The sequence below is a fragment of the Canis lupus genome, chromosome 23, assembly GCF_003254725.2.
Source record: "Canis lupus dingo isolate Sandy chromosome 23, ASM325472v2, whole genome shotgun sequence".
NCBI lineage: Eukaryota > Metazoa > Chordata > Mammalia > Carnivora > Canidae > Canis > Canis lupus.
Genome location: NC_064265.1, coordinates 28,062,432 through 28,077,237, shown reverse-complemented (window position 1 = coordinate 28,077,237; position 14,806 = coordinate 28,062,432). Strand labels below are relative to the sequence as shown.

Below are 14,806 nucleotides of genomic sequence, written 5' to 3'. Positions count from 1 at the left end.
ACGGGATGAAAATGTGGGCTCGTGAGGCCATCTAGCACTGTGCACTGCACACAGCAGGTATTGCATTAATACATGCCCGGCACCTAGTTAGGAAAGGGGAAAGACAAAGAGAAAAGAATGGGGTTTATTTACACCACAAGTGTTCAAATCAGTATGAGAAACAGGAAAGGAAACCAGAAAAGTGTGTCTCCAGGATGCCTTTTAGTTGAAGGAGGTTTCTAAAGTGCATTAGGACAAACACAAAAACCCCACTAATCCCCTTCTCTTTCTCCTTTCAATCAGTGCTGAGAGTTTCTATCAGGAAAATGACTCCATTCTCTGAGAATTAATCTAGCCCAGAGATAAAATGAAGGGCAAGCAGTGAGTATGATGGAGCAGCAGCTAGCCCAGAAAACAGAAACCATGTTTTATTATGAATTCCACTGAGACATCACTCTTATTCCACTAGGTCTCTGGATATTGGCTCAGTTTCTTGCTCTCCCAAGGACAGCTCTAAATGAAATCAGGAGAGGAGGAAAGGGAGGCATTAACCAATGCTCCTTGGAGCAAGTTAATACAGCCCCAACATTCCACCTTTTGCCTGATGAAATCTTTTGTGCTACTTGATATGATGGCATTTTCTTGCTGCTCCCGCCATGTAGGGAGTAATTTCTTGACACCTGCATATGGCGGATTTTTTACTTTCTCCAAATCCACATTCAAACCTCCCCCTGTGTTCCTATGACAGCTACAATTCAACAATTTTGGTGTTTCTAATTGCCCTGTGAGCTCTACAACTTTTATGCCTCCTGATTTCTGGGATTCAAGTATGATTTCTCAAACTTTACAGTAACTCTGCACCCCTGGGACACTTGTCCTCCACTTAGGAAGAAAACGTTTTTCTGCATAGTTTAAAAACAAACTTGAACATGCATTAGCATCACCTGAAGGGCTTGTTAAAGCACAGGTTACTGGCCCCACCCTCACAGTTTCGGATTCAGTAGGTTTGAAGACCGAGATTTTGCATTTGTATCCGTTTCTCGGGTGATGCTGATGCTGGTGGTCCAGGGACATCGGTTTGGGTGCTGTCAGGTAAGGGACATAACTATGGAGCAATTTGTCAGGAGGAATTTGAAGGACAGGATACTCTGTTTGCTGGAGCACTTTGAGAGCTCCCATCAGGTCCACAATTTTAAAATCCACTTCCTCGGCAGTTGGGAGTTTTTCCTTAGTTCCTCTGTTTTGTAGCCACTCTTCCATAAGGGAGCACCTGCAGTTATCAAGCTTCAGATGGACCTGCCTCCAAGGTCTGTCTTCTTGGGAGTCTGTCTTCTTGTCTTGATATCAGATTGCTCTCAAATTCTCACTCGGTTCCTCTTACCAAGCTGAAGCAGCACTGTAAGTAAACTTACCTCAAGGAGACAACCCTGTTTTTAAGCTCAGGGCCAGAAACCACAGCCAGCTGTACACAACACTCCCTCTCTCCCTCTTCTGCCACTAACACCTTATTCCACTGCAGCTGGGGAAGGAGGATTCTTGGAACAGGCAGCTAGCCCCTCATGCCAAGAATCTCCAAGATCACGATTTTCAAGATTTTCCACAAACCCCTCCCCAAGCATAATCTATTCATCAACTGCAATTTGGGCAGGGTCCTCCACTAACTCTGTCGCCTTTCATACAGTCTTGAGTTTACTGCAAACTGGTCCTTTAATAAAAACATAAAAATCCTCAGCAAGCTCACTCTTCCTGGTGGGTCAGAAGGCAGGTCTTTGGAGCTGTATCACCTTCTCCTCAGGACCATGATTTTCCTTCCACCCTCCCCATAGCAGCCATGCTTTGCTCTCTCTGTGAGGAGTAACACCAACCCAGAAAGAAAAGACTGAGGTATTTTCTCCTAAGGATGGAGAGCAATGATTCAACACTGAGGGAACTTTCAAATTGGTAGTTGTGCTACCTACAATTCTCTATGAAAAATAAAAATATGGTTTTTGCGATAAGGAACATACCTCCTCCCCCCACCCCTTAAGTAAAGGAGCTTTGGCTAACGAGGAGAATGGAGGGTGGGAGTGGGTGGGCAGATTGGTGTGTTCCCTTGTAATACTTGGTTTGAAAGGTAAGGGTGTTATTGAAAGCAGATGTGTGACTGGACAAAGCTACCTTGGTGGTGGATGGCTCTTGGGATCAAGAAGTGATCCAACCTTCCTTTCCCATTTCTCTGACTCCATTGTGTGGGTGGAAGTTCAGTGGCCTGAGAACATGGTGCCTCAGATAATGCTTAAATACTTGTCTGAAGTTCTAGTGGAAAGGCCCAGGCCAGCGGCATATAGGGTAACTCAGTCTTCATTGCCACCTCCTGTGAAAACCTCTATTGAGAATGAGGGGGTGAGAGTCTGATGGAGGTGGCAGCTCATGTTATCTAAAAGAAAGATAACATGCATGCAGTTTGGGGTAGAGAAATTATTTATCACGATGATGTGGATAGTCATTTCTTTCACTCTATTATCCCTGATTTTTTTAAATATGAAAGGTAATTATCCAACATGGACATGATATATGTCTTCTATCAGTTGGATCACTAGACAGCATTAACTTTGGTGCAACTCAGATTATAATTAGGTACAATGACCTGAGTAATCATTACCAGAACGTAAATTTGTGTTTATTCTTAAACCTTAGGTATCAAACCAGAGGTTTATGGGATTATTCATTTATTTATTTTTTGCAAGACTGGCTAGTTATTCTTTTTTTTTTTTTTTTTTTTTAAGATTTTGTTTATTTGAGAGAGAGCAAGAGTGCATGAGCAGGGGATGGGCAGAGGGAGAGTCAGACTCTCCTAGGAGCAAGGAGCCAGATGTGGGACTCAATCCTGGGACTCTGGGATCATGATCTGAGCTGAAAGCAGACGCTTAACAGACTGAACCACCCAGGCATCTGAGACTGAGATGTTCTTTTGAGCCTTGCTTCTCCTGTGGTCCACAGAGCAACAGCATTAGCATCAACAAGTCCCGAGATCTTGTTAGGAATGCAGAATCTCAGGCCTCATCCTGGATCTTTTAAATCATAATCTGCATTTTGACAAGATCCCTAAGTGATTTGAATGCACATGAAAGTTTGAGATCCATGGCCTAGGAATGAAGACAGGGCTCCTTCACACTCCTTTTGTGCTCCATACATGACTTGATCCTACCACTTAATTTTGTAAGAGTACCTGTTTCTTGTCTGTAGCTCCTTCCTCACCAACCTCCCTCAGAGCAATGACTGTGTCTTGTCCATTGTTACATAGGTGCCTCACAGTTGCTCAACAGATCTTTATTTAATGAATGAATGACTGATTATACACGTAGTGTAGCAGCTAGGTATGAACTACCTTGAGTTTTTCCAGATCTTGTTGGCCTCTAGATCCAGACTGGTTGTACTAACAATAACAGCCCAAATTTCACTGGTTCATGGCTTCATCTGTTCATGCCCAGCAGGACTTACTGCTGCTGCAAACGGCCACCCAAGTATTTCTGGGAGCTTTCAGATGTGCCTCTCACATAGTCGCAAGCAAATCCTGGCCAGCTGCTGTAGTGTTTCCTTCCTTGTTCCTATTCTGGCCCCCTACCTGTCACTGCTGTCGCTACCTGGTGTGTCAGCATAACCCCTTAGGGCTCTTGAGTGCCAAAGCATCTTCCAGGACTTCTCATTTAACCCACTGCTCTTTGTCTCTCCACAACGCAATCATGAGCTGTGCACTCCTATTCAAGCATTCTTGGGAGGCTCTTCAGTGGCAACTCCCAGGATCCCTGTTTTGTTTCCCCCTGCCCATCTGTCTTCAGTACAACTCAGCACCTTTACTGTGGGTTCCTCACCTCACCAACTGTCCTTCTGGGCAGGATCCCTTTTACAAGAACCCTGGGTTGTTAGAATGAAATACCTTTGACCTGCCACCAAAGAAGAACAAGGTGTTTTTGTTTTTGTTTTTACTACATGCAGTGCTCAACCTTGCTGCCATCGATCCCCTCTTGTTTTCTCAGGTGTAGGCCTACCAACTTCTCCATAAAGTGTTTCCATAAAGTAAGTGACACACACTGTACCCATCTCCTATGATGAGGTGTGGGAAGATTAGTACTAGAAGGGTCTCTCCTAAGAAACACTTCTCATAAAATTATTTCCTGTCTCCTTGACCAAACTGGAGTCGGCTCCTCTGAGTCTTGTCTTTTTTTTTTTTTTTTTTTTTATATTCATGAGAGACACAGACAGAGAGAGAGGCAGAGACACAGGCAGACAGAGAAGTAGGCTCCTTGCCAGGAGCCCGACACAGGACTCAATCCGGGGACTCCAGGATTGCGCCCTGGGCCAAAGGCAGGTGCTAAACCGCTGAGCCACCCAGGGATCCCCCGCTTAGTGCAGTTTTAGCAAGAATATCTGTTGGGTTAATTTAACATAACCCACTCTCCCTTAGTATTACCCTGGCCTGCCTTCAGCAGAATTCCCTAGCATGTAAATGGCCCTCATACAATTCCAACCAATTTCTATGTGACTTCAACTCTTAATCATTATACAGGACTACCTCCATAGCTGTTTTATATCTCCAAGCAGGATGCCTGACGCACAATAGGTACCTAATATATGTACTTATGAAATGAACAAGCTAAAAGACCAATCAACTTTTATGTTGTCATCCTTTCTATTTAAAGTTCTGTAACTAGTGAGCTATTTTAGGTCTGGATTAACTGTGGTTGAAGTAACAGATACGTGGTTAGGATCTCCATGACACATAGAGCCTGTGCTTCCAATTAATGACAATCACCTTTTTCTTCCTGTATACTCCTGGTCTTTAACGTAACTCCTGGGCTCAAACCAACCTCTATCACAGCTGTTTACCTGATACTACCATTTCCCAGTGCATCGAGCCAAAACCATAAAAAGTTTTCATTTAAAGATAAAAAATGAAACAACTTTTGTGAAAGAGATTAACACATAGACAATTAACAAAAATGCTAATTCTCCATCATCACTGGAGAATTAATGCACTGATTTACCTGTATAACAATGTGTATGATAATTTGTTTCGTATCTTAGTGGGATCTGGCTGCTGTAACAAAATACCACAGACTGAGTGGCTGAAACAACAAACATCTTTTTTTTTTTTTCATGGTTCTGGAGGCTGGAAAGTCCAAGATCAAGGTGTCAGCAAAGTTGGTTTCTGGTAAGGGCTCTCTTCCTGGCTTGTAAACAGCCACCTCTCATATGTCCCCACACAGTCTTTTCTTGGTGGGTACACTCAAGACAGAAAGAAAGAGAGAAATGAGGGAGATTGAGGGTGGTCTAGTGTCTCTCTTTAAAAGAACACTAGTCCTATTGGATTAGGGTCCCACCTTTTTTTTTTTTTTTTTAAGATTTTATTTATTTATTCATGAGAGATACAGAGAAAGGCAGAGGCACAGGCAGAGGGAGAAGCAGGCTCCCTGTAGGGAGCCCGATGTGGGACTTGATACCAGGACTCCAGGTTCACGCCCCAGGTGGAAGGCAGGCACTAAATCACTGAGCCACCCAGAGATCCCAGGGCCCCACCTTTATTGCCTCATTGAACCTTAATTACTTCCTAATGATGAAGTTGTGGAATATAGATGAGGTTTGGTGGGGTGAGGTCCAGAGCTGAGAACCAAGAAAGAATTCTTGAGATGTCTTTGGTGCAAAATGGTGGTTTTATTAAGGCACGGAGTCAGGACCCGTCATTGGGCAGGAAGGGCGGCTGCCTTGGGCTTGTGAGGGGTAGCTGATTATATACCTGGGAGTTGGAAGGGATTTGGGAATAGTGTACTCTCTAAGGAATTTTGGAAGCAAGGTTTCCAGGACCTTAAGGGGGCTAGCTGTTGTTGGGAAAAGGTCACTCGTTACCATCTAATAAAACCTGAGTCATGAGACCCTTCAGACGTATATTGGTGTGCCATGTGCGTGGGGGATGATTGCCAACATGTATCTTGGGCGGGGGTGGTGGTGGTGGTGGTGGTTAGAGATAAAGGAAATTTCTAAAGGAATTTTTATATGTTAAAGTAGTCTTACAGGATCCTGTGGGTTGGGCTAAGATTTAAGATTGCCTTTTGCCCTTAGCAAAGTATTAACATCGAGGCAGTTGAGTCTGTAGAGGAATGTCTCTCTGCCTGTTTCAAGGACTTGTCAATGGGCTGCCCCAGGCTTGTGCTTTGTATTCAGCTAGCCCTGTTCCCCATCACTTTAGAGGCTCTGTCTTGAGGTTAGGGTTTCAAGATACGAGTTTTTGGTGTGTGTGTGGGTCACGCATTGATTTAGGATTGATTTAGGATGAAAACCAGAGGGTTAAGGGTCTTGAGGATTTTAGCACATTGTTGTGCTCAATAAAATGACTTGAGCAATACTTGCTTATACCTAAATTGTTTTATCTTTCTTCTAGTGAGGATCCATGCCTCTATAAAATTTTGAACAAAATTGCCTACTCAGAATTTATTTATGAATGCTCAAGTTTCCTGGATGAAAGATCTCGGTATTACTTAATGATGTAAAACATTTCATCAAAATGAAGAAAGTCTCCATTACTTTCTAGCTTCAGCATTAAAGTGTAATTCTCATCCTAATTTACAGTTGCTTTATTTAAAATTGGGTTTTTTTTTTTTTGAGTTATTTCCTTGAACTATCCCAAACCATTTCTTTCTTTCCTTAATATTAGTTTTCAGACACTTACATATAATTCTATTTCCCCAGAGGCCTTTGTTTACAGTTACAAAATCTTTATTGCTATAGAATTCCTTTCAGCTCTTTATGATTGCTCTTGCTCCAAGGTCCTGTCTAGACCTGACATCCTATGATTCCAAGATGCTCCATGAAGAAAGCAATGTTTTAAACTGTAAGGCTTGTCAAGCTCAAAAAGAATATAAGGTTGAAGAGGTGGGTAGAGCAACAGAAATGCTGTTATTGCTATTGTTGCACAGAATTGTAAAAGGAGCTCAAAGTGACAGCATGCATTGATTCTCCTTTCTTCATGTAGCTGTAAATCTGTAAACAAGTCGGTTTCCAAGAGCTTGTCAAGAATTTCTCCTTCCCAAGAATTTTCTTTCAAGTGTTTTTGATGGCTTTCTACCAGGCATATCTTATGTGAAACTGAACTCTCCCCACCCCTCTTAACAGCAGGTGCCCAGTTCTCAACTTCCATCTGCATTGTATTTTATACTTTTGTCTTTTTTAGCAGCTTACGCCTTTGTTTTTCAGAGGCAGCCTTGTAACAGGTGCCTTCACTTGGCAGCTTAACTGTTGCCAGAGCTGCTAAGTTTCCTCCCCGCGGTGGCTGGGTTTCTTGCTATTGGTAAAGGCAGGTGTAATGCTGAGACCACCATTTGGAATCCACTATACATCAGACGGGCTATAACATCTGAATGAAGATTTTCATTTTGCTAATTTTAAACATGTAAGCACTAAAGTGCACGTTTTAAAAGAATTTTAAAGAACAACAGCTTTTTTTTTTTTTTTTAAAGATTTTATTTATTTATTCAGGAGAGACAGAGAGAGAGGCAGAGACACAGGGAGAGGGAGAAGCAGGCTCCATGCAGGGAACCCGATGTGGGACTCGGTCCCAGGACTCCAGCATCACACCCTGGCCAAAGACAGGCGTTAAACCACTGAGCCACCCAGGGATTCCTGGACAACAGCTTTTTAATCTCATTCTAGCTTAGGTTCTCTCTCCCTATTGTGATATGCAGACTTCACTTTGTCTCCAGAAGAGATGTCACTTATGACTGAAGTCATATTTCTGTTTTCCATACTGAGATCACTAAGCAAGATTTAACACAGGCATTCCTTGGCACCACAGTTCCTGATCAGAGCCACAAGAAGAGAGGGAATAAAGTACACCCTTTCCCCCCAGGCAGATTGTGCCAGTTATTAAGTACCTGTGTCTCGGGTCCAAACACATCGTTCTGTGCTCAGTGAGGCTGGGATTCTACAGACCACATTCCCTTTTGCCAGCAGTTCCTCACTAGGCTTTGCCAATGGAGGGTGACTGCAAGTTTGAAGGAATAAAAAGGGACTTGCTCCTTTTCTGTTTCAGTTTTGCTTCCTGCTCTGAGACTCACACCAGCAACACTTCTTCACCCCGGCAGCAGTCCCTTGGCAGCAGCATTCCATCTCTATAATAGAGGTGAAAAAACTTGCAGTTTTTCCAACATTCTCAGAATCTGCCCCATTATCCCGCTCAGAAGCACCAGCACAGCCAGCCAGTGCCTGCCCTTGGGTCCGGATGTGAGTACCAGCTGGCTAGTGCCCGCCCCCCCCTTCAGGGGTCTGGGTCCTAGCCTCCTTCTCAACTTTGAGCTAAGGAAGTTTGGTGGACCCGGACTTTAGGCATCATCATGCATTGGATTGAAATTCAGGTCGTTTTATTGAATATGAAAGGTAAGGGTGTCACAAGAAGACTGGAGGACTTGGGGACATTCAAAGTATGGGTTAGTGACTTCCAAACCTGTGTCTGTGTGCCAGACATCTTTCCCAGGTTTATTTTTTATTTTTATTTACTTTTTATTTATTTATTTATTTATTTTTTTAATTTACTTTTTAAAATATTTTATTTATTTGTGAGAGACACACAGAGAGAGAGCACATGGCAGAGACACAGGCAGGGGGAGAAGCAGGCTCCATGCAGGGAGCCCAACACGGGACTCGATCCCAAGTCTCCAGGATCATGCCCTGGGCTGAAGGCAGTGCTAAACCGCTGAGCCACAGGGCTGCCCTCTTTCCCAGGTTTAAATGGAGAGCCCGTATGTACCTCAAACCCAGAATGTCTAAAATTAAACCTTTGTCTTCCCCCTTGGCTCAGTGAATTCTTCACCATCTACCAGTTGCCAGCAAGAACTGTTTTTTAGGTTCACAAATACTCTCCAAGTATTGCTGATTTTAATTCCTGAATGTCTCTTACTTTCCCTCTCTATTTCACAGCCCTCCTTCAGATCCACCAGGCTACTGCAAAACCCTCCTAACTTGTCCCTCTGCTTCCTGGCTCTTTCCCTTCTAATCTAACCTTTCTAGAGGGTGTGCCTTTGAAAAGTTCTGAAAAGATGATAAAAACTTGTGATTTTCAGAACACGGTCCTAGATCTACCCAGCGACTCTTCTGCCCCTCCAAATCATTTAAAATTTTTCTTTTTGTCACTGTTAAACACAACTTGATGATATGTCATGGTGTTGCTAATTCATGTTTCTTGTGCTTATTGTTCACTGAGCTTTGGTCTGTGGGCATATAGTTTTCATAGTTTGGAGATTTTTTTTGTCCCGTATTTCCTCAAACGCCTCTTCTCCCTCTCACTTTTAGAGACTGCAGTAACATACATATTAGGCCATTTGAGTTGTCCCACAGTGCAGTGACTCCCCTTTTCTGTTTTCTTTTTTCTCTCCATGTTTCACTTTGAAAACCTCCTATTGCTATGTCTTCAATTCACTAATCTTTTCTTCGGTCATGTCTCATCTGTCACTAATTTTATTTTGGATTGTTTTGTATTTATTTTGTCACTAATTTATTAGTGTATTTTTTTTGTCTCAGTCATTACAGTTTTGTGTATGGAAGTTCTACTTGGATCTTTTATTATGTTTTTATATTTCTTATGTCTCTACTTAACACTTCAAATGTATGGAATACAGTTATAATGACTGTTTTAATGTCACTCATCTTCTAATTCTAACATCTATGTCAGTTCTGAGTTAACTTCAGTTAATTGATTATTCTCCTCATGGGTCATATTTCCCTACTCCTTTGTCTGCCTAGTAACTTTTGTTTGGATGCCAGACATTGTAAAGTTTACCTTGTTAGATGCTGGATATCTTTGTCTTCCCATAAATATTCTTGTGCTTTATTCTGGAATGTTAAGTTAGTTGGATAATTTGATCTTTTGGGGTCTTGCTTTTGTGATTTAGCCATTTTTAACCAGAGCTATTTATTTCCTGCTACTGAGGCAAGATCATTCTGAGTTTTCTACCTATAGCCCTGTGATTTATGAGCCTTCCTGTCTGGCCTGTGAACGCACTACTTTTAGCCCTGTGTGAGCACCAGGTAGTGTTCTCTAATCCTTTTAGATTTTTTTCCCCCCAGCTGCAGGTAGTTTGCAGATCATTACTTGGCTGAAGGCTCAAGGAAGATCGAAGATTTCTCAGGTCTATCTGGGATCTATAGTATCTCACAGAGCACTTGTGAAAACACAGATCAAGTGTTCTTACATATATAAGGCTTCTACCTTAGTCTGACACATAGTTGGAGCTAAATAAACATTTTTTACCTTGGTTTAGATCTCCAGATGCAAAATGACTTTAGTGGACATTTGTCTTTTTTTTTTTACTATCCAGCATCTGTACTTCATTCTAGTGAGGCAGAGTTTGTTTCCTAACACAGAAACTGCAAAATGCTGGACTCCTTTTTTCTAATGTCCTTGCTGCTAGGATGAAAGCCCATGACCTAGCCCTAGTCCATGACCATGATCTATACCCACACTTTTTCTATACTTTAAAGAATCAGGTCCAGGGAAGAAGCAGAGACCACACTGAGTTCCTTCTAGGGATAGGAAGAAGCAGAAGCAGTAAGAGCAGTTACCTCCATTCTTCAGGAACAACATTCCTAGTGGCCATAGTAACAATGGCCTAGCAGATGGCCCTCTGGTACCTAGCAGTATAGCAGTGGGGTCTTTGCTGGATCTATTGCATGGTGAGATTTTGAGCTTTTTTTCCAGCTCTGTAGTCTGTGCCTGGTTGTCTAGTTTTTCTAGAGATGCTGCATGCCATCCAATATTCTTCAACATTCCTACTATTAAAGTATAATGTACATGTGTATGTATATACTTATATATAAGTTTATGTGTATGTTTATATATCATGGAAGTGATGATTTTTCATAAACTGAGTTTTCATGAACTGAACACATGTTTATAACTGGTATCCAGATCAAGAAACAGAATATTACTAATGTCTTAGAAGCTTCCTCATTTCCCCCTCCAAGTTTCTACTCTCTGCCATCTAAGACAATCATAATCATGATTCAGCATCAAGAATTAGTTGTGCCTTTTTTTGTTTTTTGTTTTTTGTTTTCACTTTATACAAGTCAAATCTGCCCACATATTCTCTTGTTTATGTCCAACATTATGTTTGTGAGATTCATCCTTATTGTTTGGGTATAGTTGTTGCCTGTTCTTATTGGAATAGTAAAGCATTGCATTTTGTAAATACACTGTAATATATTTATCCATTTGTACCAGGGGTCCCCAAGACCACCCTCAGGTTCAGGGATTTGCTAGAAAGACTCACAGAACTCAGAAAAGCTGTTAAACTAACAGGTGTCTTATGGTTACAGCTGATTGAAATCAGCCAAGGGAAAAGATGGACAGAACTGAGTCCAGGCAAATCCTGCGACGGAGGAGATGCACGCAGCTAACATTGTCTTTTTGGCTCGACTCTTACAGCTGGTTGTCTCAGAGCAAAATGGCAACTCTTAATGAAAAACTGATTGTACCAGTTGCAGAAGAAGAGGCAGTGATCCCAAACAATAAGATCACTGTAGTGGGTGTTGGACAAGTCGGTATGGCATGTGCCATCAGCATTTTGGAAAAGTCTCTGGCTGATGAACTTGCCTTTGTGGATGTTTTAGAAGATAAACTCAAAGGAGAAATTATGGATCTACAGCATGGGAGCTTATTTCTTCAGACACCTAAAATTGTGGCAGATAAAGATTACTCTGTGACTGCCAATTCTAAGATTGTGGTGGTGACTGCAGGAGTCTGCCAGCAGGAGGGAGAGAGCCGCCTCAATCTGGTGCAAAGGAATGTTAATGTCTTCAAATTCATTATTCCTCAGATAGTCAAGTATAGTCCTGATTGTATCATAATTGTGGTTTCCAACCCAGTGGATATTCTTATATATGTTACCTGGAAACTAAGTGGACTACCCAAGCACCGTGTGATTGGAAGTGAGTGTATTCTGGATTCTGCTAGATTTTGCTATCTTATGGCTGAAAAACTTGGCATTCGTCCCAGCAGCTGCCATGGATGAATTTTGGGAGAACATGGCAAATCAAGTGTGGCTGTGTGGAGTAGAGTGAATGTGGCAGGTGTTTCTCTTCAGGAACTGAATCCAGAAATGGGAACAGACAACGACAGTGAAAATTCGAAGGAAGTGCATAAGATGGTGGTTGAAAGTGCCTATGAAGTCATCAAGCTAAAAGGATATATCAACTGGGCTATTGGATTAAGTATGGCTGATCTCATTGAATCCATGTAAAAATCTCTCCAGGATTCATCCAGTGTCAACAATGGTGAAGGGCATGTATGGTATTGAGAACGAAGTCTTCCTGAGTCTTCTGTGTATCCTGAACGCTCAGGGCTTAACCAGTGTGATCAGCCAGAAGTGGAAGGATGATGAGGTTGCCCAGCTCAAGAAAAGTGCAGATACCTTGTGGGACATCCAGAAAGACCTAAAAGATCTGTGACTTCCAGCTTCTAGGCTGTAGAAATTTAAAACTATGATGTGATTAACTGTGAGCCTTTAGTTTTTCACCCATATACATGGATCACAGTTTGCTTTTATCTTCCTAAATATGTGAATCTGGGCTCACAGAATCAAAGCCCATGCTTGGTTTAATGTTTGCAATATGAGCCTTGAACAAATAAAATTAACTATTGTAGTGTGAAAAAAAAAAAAAATAGAACTGAGTCCGGAGGAAACCAGGCGCAAGCTTCTAGTTGTCGTCTCCTGGTAGAGTCACATGGACAGCACTTAATTTTTCCACAAGTGTGTATGACAATATATAAAAGGTAGTTTCCAATCAGGGAAGCTCATCCAACCCTTGGTGTCCAGAGTTTGTTGCTCTTTGAGGCCAGTCATGAAGGCATGTAGTGTCCCCACTGCTGACCTTAGCTACTCAGTATCTACCCCCGCACAGGTCAAAATGATAAATTGTGGCTTAAAGGCTCAAGCATATAAAAATAGATATTCACATAAATCACATTGTTAGCTTAAACTAACTGGCATAGCCCATAGCTTTAGGCATACAACGACACTCTTTTCAGGCAGGATATCACAAAAGCTCAGAGATCTTCTCTTAGGAGCTAAGCCAAAGGCAAGTGCTGAAGACTTGGGAATGTACAGCAGTTGAGAAATCCAGGCTTTCAGAGTTAATCTTTTCTGACTACCATTACAGCGGGTTTTTTGTTTTGTTTTGTTTTGTTTTTACCATTACAGTGTTGATGGGCACTTAGTTTGAATTTTTAATATGAAAAGTGCTGCTATGAACATTGTTTTATGTGTTTTTGGTGAAGATTTGGGTGCATTTTCATTGGGTGGTTACTTAGGAGTGGAAATGATAGGTCATAGGATATGCATTTGTTGAGTTTTCATAGCCAAGGCCAAAATGTTTTCCAAAGTGACTATACAAATTTATACTCCCAGTATCAGTGTCCAGAACTTTTTAATGTCCTTTTTTAAAAAAAAATCATCTTATCGAGGTTCAACTGACCTACAATAAAATGCATATTAAAGTGCACAACTTGATAAATGTTGCCATATGTGTATATCCATAAAACCAGCACCACAAGCAAGATAGTGAACCTATTATTCTCCCCTAAATGTTTCCTTGGATTCCCAATATTCTCATAATGAATTTGTTTTCTCTTTAAGCTGGAGTCCATTTCTGTTGTTTACATCTGAGACTTCCTAGCTAATATAATCCCACCTTGAATTGTCTTGTATTTGTGCCCAGCTTGGTCTTCTGCATTTCTTTTCTCTTTGACAGATTCTTGCTGAGCATTTACGATGTATGGTAGACTCTATTCTTTCCCTATCTTAGTCAGTTTGGCTAGACTCCAGGTCCTCTGATTGCAGCTTTGTCCTCAAGACTCCTGCTAATTTCCACACATCTTTTTATTCTCTGTTCTCGGCAGGCTCTTCTTGAACAACCTCCTGGTCCCAGTCATTCCTGGTTGACCCAGAAGTGAACTTCCCTAGGTCAAACTCCAAGATTACCTAGATGGTAAGAGAAAGGGCCTCTTCCTCAGGTCTTCCTTAAGTTTCCTAGGCCAGTGTTATGAGTTGAATTGTGTCCTTCACAAAAAGATTTGTTGGAGTACTAACCTTTGGTGCCTCAGAGTGTGACCTTTTTTGGAGATAGGATCTTTACACAGGTAATCAAGTTAAAACATGATCATTAGGGTAGCCTATAATCCATTATAATGAGCGTTCTTATAAAAAAGGTAAGTTTGGACACAAAGAGAGAGGAGATGCTGCAGAGAGACACAGGGAGAAGATGGTCATATATAAGCCAGGGAGAAAGGCCTGGAATAAACCCTGCCCTCACAGCCCTTAGGACAAATCAACTCTGCTGACACCTTGATTGTGGACTTTTAGTCTCTGGAACATGAGGTAATACATTCCTATTGTTTAAACCACTCAGTTTGTGGTACTTTGTTATAGCAGCCCTTGTAAATTAATACAACTGAGTAAGATGCATCAGCTTTTCCTAATAATTTTCAGACTGTGAGGTGGACAGCTGAGGATCAGAGTGCTGTGGCTTTTGGAAACACGGTTGCAGGTGGAAAGAGAAGAACATGGGAGGAGCAAACTAACTCCAGATTATTTGACTTTGGCCATTCATGAGACTCTGAATGAGGCCTGGCTAAATTGCGAGGTTCTATACTCCTTGTTCTTTTCTTTCTGTTTTCTCAAATTGATAAACATGATTCATTTTTCAACAGCCATCTGTGGGAACACATGGACTCCTTCACTTAGTAGCTATTAAGATCTGTTCCATAGTCTGAGGGGGCGATTTGGGAATGTTTTTCTCCCAGGTC

At 41.7% G+C, this 14,806-nt stretch overlaps 1 protein-coding gene across 1 annotated transcript in view; it reads left to right on the top strand.

Moving 5' to 3' along the window:
• The window catches only part of LOC112661035 (serine/arginine repetitive matrix protein 1-like), a 49,202-nt gene extending 35,380 nt beyond the window's left edge, over nucleotides 1-13,822 (top strand). The window contains exons 6-7 of the mRNA XM_049099601.1: nucleotides 8,042-8,232; nucleotides 11,320-13,822. Of these exons, the coding sequence (XP_048955558.1) occupies nucleotides 8,042-8,232; nucleotides 11,320-11,400 (272 nt within the window). The 3' untranslated portion in view covers nucleotides 11,401-13,822. The remainder of the gene's footprint in view (nucleotides 1-8,041; nucleotides 8,233-11,319) is intronic.
• Nucleotides 13,823-14,806: the final 984 nt, after the last annotated feature.